Source organism: Ctenopharyngodon idella, chromosome 12 (assembly GCF_019924925.1).
Source record: "Ctenopharyngodon idella isolate HZGC_01 chromosome 12, HZGC01, whole genome shotgun sequence".
Lineage (NCBI taxonomy): Eukaryota > Metazoa > Chordata > Actinopteri > Cypriniformes > Xenocyprididae > Ctenopharyngodon > Ctenopharyngodon idella.
This window is the reverse complement of record NC_067231.1, coordinates 29,079,626-29,088,541: the sequence shown is the minus strand read 5'-3', so window position 1 is coordinate 29,088,541 and position 8,916 is coordinate 29,079,626. Positions and strand designations below refer to the sequence as shown.

Sequence of the window (8,916 nt, the reverse complement as noted above, 5' to 3'; positions counted from 1 at the left end):
TTATTTATTTATTTGTTATTGACGTTTTAATCAGGCTGCTTGTCTGGTTGGCAAGTAAAATTCTCTTTCACGTGCCCATTCAAAAAATCCAGTGTATAAATATGGTGTTTAAAACCATCATATCAACCATAATATTAACCATATGGTATATAAATATAATACAAATACAATAGTACTTGTTTATTGGCTAATAATAGGCTTGGCCAAATATAAATAGTTACACAACAATATAAAATTACGCAACAATAGAAATGAAAACACTGTACAAATGCCACTGTACATTTGAAGAACTATGCAAAATAGTACGTTTATAAATATTCTTAGATCTGCTATCATAAATTGGCAATAGAATAGAATATAAGAATGACAGATTTATGAGTTACTGAACACAAATCAGTTTGAACATGACTGGTTTGCAGTTTGCTCTGTATATCAGTCTCTGTGTGTGAAGTGAACGAGGGCAGCTGAGCTCATGTTCTCCGGTGAGCTGTGAGTGACGACAGGCCGGTTTTCTTCAGGATCCAGTGATGGTAGTTGCTCACTTTGGCATAAACACCAGGACGAAACTCTCTGGAGCATCCCTCTCCCCAGCTCACCACACCGAACAGGAACGCACGGTCATGGACGCGACACACCAACGGCCCGCCGGAGTCACCCTGAGTCAAGCCATGAGAGCAAACACATCAAACTCAGAGGCTGCTCGTGGTTCTCAGTGATAAAAATCTGCAATAATTTTACTTGTGCCAATATACACTACCGATTAGGTTTTGAAAGAAGTCTCTTCTGCTCAGCAAGGCTGCATTTATTTGATAAAAAAATACAGAAAAAAAAAAGTAAAATTGTGAAATATTTTCACAATTTAAAATAATGTTTTTCTATGTGAATATATTGTAAAGTGTAATTTACTCCTGTGATCAAAGCTAAATTTTCAGCATCATTACTCCAGTCTTCAGTGTCACATGATCCTTCAGAAATCATTCTAATATGCTGATTTGATGCTCAAGAAACATTTATGATTATTATCAATGTTGAAAACAGTTCAACAGTTTCATATTTTGTGGAAACCTTGATACATTTTATTTTTTTAGGAATTTTTTGATAAATACAAAGTTCAAAAGAACAGCATTTATTTGAAAAAGAAACATTTTGTAACATTATAAATGCCTTCGCTGTCACTTTTGATCAATTTAATGCAACCTTGCTGAATAAAAGTGTTACTTTTTTAATTTATTTCCCAAAAAAAATATTCTTGAGCATCAAATCAGCATATCAGAATGATTTCTGAAGGATCATGTGACACTGAAGATTGGAGTAATGATGCTGAAAATTCAGCTTTGATCACAGGATATAAATTACATTTTACAATATATTCACATAGAAAACAGCTAATTTAAATTGTAATAATATTTCACAATTTTACTGTATTTTGGATCAAATAAATGCAGCCTTGGTGAGCAGAAGAGACTTCTTTTAAAAAATCTTACAGATCTAAAACTTTTGAACAGTAGTGTAAATAGTCAGTGAAGAAAGTAGTGCCTCATTTTTATAATATTCCAAATCATCCGTAGGGATCATTATTGTGTCTCACCTTACACGCGTCCATGCTCCAGTCAGGACTCGCGGCACACAGCATGTTGTCTGTGATCATGTTACCATAGTATGCTTTGCTCGAGCACAAATCCTGTGACACCACTTTGACCTTTGCTTCTCTGAGATACTGAGAGTAATACCACGACCCTGCTCCACACACACACACAATGAATGAACCCTTCATTATAGTGCAAACAGAACAGACACACTCTCAACACACACTCAACTGCTGTACCTTCTTGCTCTTTGCCGTATCCAGTGATCTCACAGGACGTCCCGTGACTAATTGTCTGATGCGGTCCAGGGATGCAAACCGTCTTCACTGAACTGGACTCTTTAGCACAGCGACCATCAGGACTGTGAATCTTCAACAACGCTGAACACACATGGATCAATCAGAAGTTAATATAAAATCTGATGGATGCAACTTAACAAAGCTATTTTGGCCTTGCTAAATACACCAGCAGATGTTTTGTTTTGGATTCTGAATGCTTCTTTATTAGCTTAACCTGCCAGACTTTATTTGTCAGCCAGTTTCACTAGAACCATTAGTCATAAACTTGGCAATAACCAGCATAAACCAGCCTGGACAAGCATAGTAATCAGTATTACCGATGTCGTTATTGAAGTTGCCGTCTGTGTTGTCGAAGTGTTCATGGATGATGAGCTCAGAGACGCTGAACTCCTGCTCTTTCTGAATGTCTGTCTCATTTATGGCGTTCTTCCCCAGGAATACTGATAGTTTTTTAGTCTGAGTGCTGAAAACATAAAGGAAAAGACAAACGTGAAAGTATATTTCTAAATCCATCCATCCATCCTTCCTTCTTTCTTCCCATCCATTCATTTCTGCTTCCCATTTATTCAAATCAAATCTGTTACAAAGCACCAAAAGGGAAGATGATGTAAAAATATGAGATGCAGGAAAATTTATATTTTAAGGCTTTTGCATTTCCTGGAGGAAAGCAAATGTTTTGCGCGCAAACGCAAATGAACTCAAATATAATTTTTCCTCCCATCTCATATATTTCCCATCAGCAGACCTTTGGTATGGAGCCCCTAAAGGGACATGGTGGTGGAAAAAAATTAAATGGGAGGAAAAATAATAAGCCAATGCTTTTGCATTCTCCCAAGAAACTTTGCGTTCGCTTGCAAAACCTTTTGAGCTCTTTGTAAGGGAAAACAAAGTTTCTCAAGGGAGCTAGAGAAAGTGAAAACACTGACAAATAATTTTTCCTTCATCTCATATTTTTTCCACCACCATATCCCTTTAGGTGCTCCATACTTTTGCGTTCCCCTAAAGAAAGTGTGCATTTTTGCAGGCGAACGCAAATCATCTCAAGGGAATTTTTTTTTTTTTTGAGTGAACACAAAAGCACTGAAATATAATTTTTACTCCAATCTCATATTTTTCCATTGTCAGAACTTTTGCGTTCCCCTGAAAAACAATTTGCGTTCACATGCAGAAAAATGCAATGCTTCAAAAACGAAATTTTTGCGTATGTGAAAGCATTGATTTGAGTAGGACATTTGGTTACATTTGGTGCCATGACCCAGATGGGAGTGAGGTTTAGGGGGGTGACTATAACGTCTGATGCTAGACTGACACTAGAATCTGCGGTCAAAGACTATAGATATAGAAAGACGGTTCACTCCTATTACTTATGAATGGGAGAAACTGCAAAACGCAATATGGCGGAATATGTCCCGTCTTCTAAGTAAAGGAGCCACTCACTAATTGATAAAGTCATTGTGTCACTACAGCTGCCGTTAGAAGACTCGCGCTTATGCGCATTGGCTAGTCTAGCCTGAAAAATAAGCTTTTTTAACACTATTTGAGCATAACATTTACATTACATTTATGGGACAGTTCATGTCAGAGCGCACCTGCCTCCCATGCCGGACATGCCAGTTTGTATCTCACTCGGAGTAGGTTGAGAAGGACCAGTTACATTTGGTGGCGTGACCTGGATGGGAATGAGGTTTAGGGGGGTGAGTGTAACGTAGGCCAGTAAAAGCTGTGTGTGTTAACCTCACTCCCTTGGCCTCATGAGGCACGCTAGTGACTGACGCTAGAGGCTGCGGTCTTTGGTGGCCTATGCTAGCGCACCCATCTCTCATGCCGGAGATGCAGGTTCGAGTCCCGCTCAAAGCGGGTTCGAGTAGGACCGGTTACATTTGGTGCCGTGACCCGGATGGGAGTGAGGATTTAGGGGGGTGAGTATAACGTAGGCCAGTAAAAGCTGTGTGTGTAAACCTCACTCCCTTGGCCTCATGAGGCACGCTAGAGACCGCGGTCTTTGGCGGCCTATGTTAGAGCGACCGTCTCATGCCATAGACGCAGATTTGAGTCCCGCTTGGAGCAGTTTGAGTAGGACAGGTTACATTTGGTGCCGTGACCCGGATGGGAGTGAGATTTAGTGGGGTGAATGTAATGGAGGCAGGCTAGTAAGAGCTGTGTGTGTAAACCTCACTCCCTTGGCCTCATGAGACACGCTATAGACCGCGGTCTTTGGCGGCCTATGTTAGCGCGACTGTCTCATGCCATAGACGCAGAAATGAGTCCCGCTCTGAGCAGTTAGAGTAGGACAGGTTACATTTGGTGCCGTGACCCGGATGGGATTTTGAGGGAACACAAAAGTTTGTGAGTGAACACACATATTTTTCATAAATTTTACATTCCGCTTTGTTTGCATTTGCAAAACCGCAAAGTTTCTTTGGGGAACACAAAAGCATTGACATGTTCATTATTCGGTTTGCTTGTGTACTGACCCGTCAGGAAAGCAGTGTGCAGCCGTGAGGACCCAGCAGGGTGAGATGAGACTCCCGCCGCAGGTGAACGCTCTTCCCCATGATCTCCTGCTGAACACCGCCGCCATCCAGGGGTGGAGCTCCACCGTGCTCAAAGCCCCGCCCACAACCTTCATGCTTCGCTCCTCCCTCTGGCCACACTGCCAGCCTGGACACATGAGAGACAGAGCCTGTCAATCAAACACATACTGCACTTCTACATACAGCATCTCAGGTCAGTTGGCAACAAACAAAATGATCTCATTCTCACCTGACTGTGCACCTGTCGGACTGTCAGTAGTCAGATCAGAACCTGCAGAAATCATATGGACAAAACCATTCAATATGTCATACTGTTCAACATTAATACAGATTCTGAGTGATATTATACTAATAGAGTGAAAAGGACAGAATCAGTACTGTGATCTTTTGTACAGCCTGGAATTTCACAGTCCTCTCTTATGATCCCAGACGGCGTCTGTACGTAACACCACGGTCTGCGGCTGGAGTCTGGGTTTCTGTTGGTGTTAGAACATGTACAGTAAGTTATGATGGATGTAACTGACATGATAAAGAGAAATGAACACAATAACCACATTTACATGCGCAAGAATATTCCAAACAACACTGGAATGTCAGGCTGTATGTGCTGCACAGGCTCGGGCAGGAGTGTGAAGGTGTGTTGGGGAATATTTTTGCGGGAGATGTTCATGTCTGGACTTGAGAATAAGGGGGAGTATTACAAATCTGATCAAGAACATATACGGGTCATATTTCACCCCAAAATCAAAAGTAAAAAATAAATTGCTTTGCTTTGCACTGTGACCAAATTCTCACTATACTGTAATGCAAAAATATTTATTATTATTTAAACTGTAAATTATGTATACATTACTAAAAATTATTGTATAAAAGTACTGATTTACTGTAATACAGTAAAATATAAATAAATGTTAATGTGGCAAATTATCATGAAAATAAAGTCACAATGCAAAAATCTTAATCAGCCATCAAGCTTTATTTTTTTATGTAAAACTATATAAAATAAAATTAAAATAATTATTTATTATATAACAGTATTGGTTTAATTTAAAACAGTAAAATATAAATAAATGTTAATAGGGTAAATGTGTTTCATTGTGTTTAATAATGTCAAAATGCAAATCTTAATTAGCGAATTTTCATAATTTTCTTTATGCAAAACTTTCTTAAATTAAATACAATAACAGTATTGATTTACTGTAATATATATATAATGTTAATGGGGTAAATGTGTTTAACTGTATTTAATAAAGTCAAAATGCAAAAAAATATTTTTTTGTCCAAAAGGTTTCTTCAATTAAATAAAATTAAAATAATTTTTCATTGTATAAAAGTATTGGTTTACTTTAAAACAGTAAAATATTAATGAATGTTAATGGGGTAAATGTGTTTTATTGTGTAATGTCAAAATGCAATAAATAAATAAATAATAATACTAATAAAGCAAAAAAGTCCAAAAAGCTTAATTTAATTTATGCAAAACCTTATAAAATTAAATAAAATTAAAATAATAATTAAATTATTATTATATTATTATAAATACTAAATTAAAATGTATTTAAAAAGGGGTTAAGTGTCATTACATTTAATATCTCAATTATTTCTTCTAATTTCAGGGTGAATTTTGCCCGAGGCATGTTCTTGGCTTGTTTTCTTGTTCTATTTATATCCAAACCTTCAGGACAAAGGCGTGTTGATTTAGTATTTTTCAGCTTCTCAGCTTATTTGTGGTTGTCAGGTCCCTCCTAGTAACGGATGATCACTGGCAGGTTTGGCTCTGCAGGGTCTGTTTTCTCTCTGTCAGTATAAGCTCGACTCACCCGCATTGTTTGTGTCGGCCCGGCACGAGATTCTTGGGATATCCTTCGGTTTCACGCACTCTCTTTGAATCCCAATACAGACATTCCCGCCCTCTCTCTGATTTAGACATGGGACCTCTGTAGTTCCGATCGAACCGGTCAAAGCAGGAGACGGATTCATCTACCAGAAAACATCATTATCTGACGAACATCACAGAGAGAATCAGTATTAATGAACCCAAACCCCTGATAATAAACACCTGTTTCACAGCTGGACCCGCTGAAGCCTTTAGGACATTTACAGAACAGGTGAAGTCCCAACAGAGATGGGACAGGCGTCCCACCGTTCAGACACAAAACCCCTGCAAGAACACAAACACAACCAAGAGATCAGACAGAGGAATCTGTGTGTGATATTAATGTGACATGATGTCTGAATAAAAACGCACCTGATTTGTCATGTAAAGCGCTGGAAAAGTGTCTGCGCTGGGCTCTCTGGAGGTCAAAACAAAGAAAACAGGAGTTCATTCGAGAAACTGCACCATTAAAACCATTCTCCAAATGTAAGAGAGTGAAGTATGTACTTCTGAAGCACACTTACACACACTGTGAGCGCTGCTAACGCTAGAATCAGACTCAGACAACACAATCCAGCCATTTCTCCTTCAGTCTTTAGACGCTGAAACACAGTACATGTGATTAAAAGCATAGTAAAGCAAGACTTTGATTCACAACTGAGAATCCATGGCATGAATTTTCCTGGAAACAGGCCAGGATCAGACAGAACAGGCCCGGAGCGAAGATTAAAGCTCAGAGATCCGCACCAACGGGAAACAAACATCACAGTAATCTCACGTGCGTCTCAACAAGGTCTCAGACTGTAGATTTGTCAAGATATCAAACGGATGCAATCAAAAGTCAGAGATCTCAAATATAAACTCAAAAATGTCTCATCAAAATCTTCTCAGAGCAAATGATCTGAAACTATCCAGCATTATCAAAATAAAATAAAATAAAATAAAATAAAATAAAATAAAATAATCTTCCCAGAACAAATGATCTGAAATATCAAACATATCCAAATAAAACAAAATAAAATAAAATAAAAATCTTCCCAGAACAAATGATCTGAACTATCCAACATATTCAATTAAAATAAAATAAATTAAAATAAAATAAAATAATAAAAATCTTCACAGAGCAAATGATCTGAAACTATCCAACATAATCCAAAATATACAAATAAACTAAAATAAAATAATCTTCCCAGAACAAATGGTCTGAAATGTCCAACATATCAAAATAAAATAAAATAAAATAAAATAAAATAATAAAATAAAATAAAATAAAATAAAATAAAATAAAATAAAATAAAATAAAATAAAATAAAATAAAATAAAATAAAATAAAATAAAATAAAATAAAATAAAATAAAATAAAATAAAATAAAATAAAATAATCTTCCCAGAACAAATGGTCTGAAATATCCAATGTAATCCAACATATCCAAATAAAATAAAATAAGAAAAATCTTCCCTGAATGAATAGTCTGAAACTATTGAACACAATAACCGAACCAAATAAAATAATAAAATAAAATAAAATAAAATAAGACAAACACATTTCAGTATAAATGTTCTGTGTTGCCTCTTAGGGTTCATTAAAACAGCATGTAATAATATAAAAATTTGGAAACTTGTTGAAAACAGTTTTATATGAAGTATATCATGTTATATGATTGACCTCATATCTTCACGCACTGGCAGTGTTCACAGTGCACAGATCATCTTGTCACTATGAATATTGTGCAGTTGGATTATTTTCAAAGCAGTTTAAGTCCCAGCATGCATTAGCTCTCGTGTCAGCAGTAACTCACCTGTCTCAGATCTCACAGCAGGTCTGGAGTGTGTCGCTCTGCGTCCGTCTGATGCTTTAAATAGAGGCGCATTCGCTCCGATTGGCTGCTGGAACAGAAGTATTTGTGTGGGAAGTTTGTCTGTCTGGTGAGGCGAAAACACACACATGCTGTTAAACTGAAACTAGATCAACGAATAACAATAATGAAGGAACATACTTGATTATCCATACATATTTAATAGAAAAATCATGAGTATTAAATATGATCATCAGGCTTTTGAGGAAGTTTATTTGTTCATCTCTCAATCGTCATTGTATTGCATTATTGCATGTTTTAAAACTACATAGTTTTGTAGCATTAAAGACATTTCATTGGCAGATAATGATATTTTTATGCAGATCTCATTGATTTACATTACAAGCTTCAGAATTTCATCACTTTTTGGCCATATAAATATCAGCATCTGCACCAAATTGCATATTTTTGGGCCCAAATTGCATAAATTGAGCTGTTTATTCTCATATGGTACTGGAAAAAACAAACGAATTCTAGATTTTGTCCAAAAAGGTTCAATAAACTGTTCCATTTCAAAAAATGACAGTAAAACTCTGACACAAAATGACAATATATGACATTAACGGGTGTTTTTTTTCCCAGTAATCAGAGTCTGAAAGGGATAATCCGAGTCTGGGGCATCAGCGGGGTCACTAAGCGCCGTTCCGGGCAGCAGATGGGCATTTTCTCCAAAACAATGACACTGACACCCACCCGCTGGAAAAACAAGTGGGCAAACTGGGAAATCAGTTTCACGCTTTCAAACATCCAGCTGTGCACTAACAC

General features: G+C 37.1%; 1 protein-coding gene across 2 annotated transcripts; it reads right to left on the bottom strand.

Moving 5' to 3' along the window:
• Positions 1-165: 165 nt before the first annotated feature.
• Positions 166-8,227, bottom strand: plaub (plasminogen activator, urokinase b). Of its 2 annotated transcripts, XM_051914334.1 has the most exons (12): positions 8,095-8,227; positions 6,820-6,897; positions 6,668-6,713; positions 6,479-6,580; positions 6,240-6,399; positions 4,798-4,895; positions 4,649-4,690; positions 4,360-4,546; positions 2,203-2,348; positions 1,826-1,966; positions 1,589-1,737; positions 166-656 (listed from the first exon to the last, which is right to left on the bottom strand). In XM_051914334.1, the coding sequence occupies exons 2-12, from the start codon at positions 6,874-6,876 to the stop codon at positions 471-473; spliced, it is 1,314 nt and encodes a 437-aa protein (XP_051770294.1). In that variant the 5' UTR covers positions 6,877-6,897; positions 8,095-8,227; the 3' UTR covers positions 166-470. The 2 variants fall into 2 exon arrangements, with proteins under 2 accessions (XP_051770294.1, XP_051770293.1); XM_051914333.1 differs by lacking the exon at positions 8,095-8,227 and having other exon boundaries at positions 6,820-7,311.
• Positions 8,228-8,916: the final 689 nt, after the last annotated feature.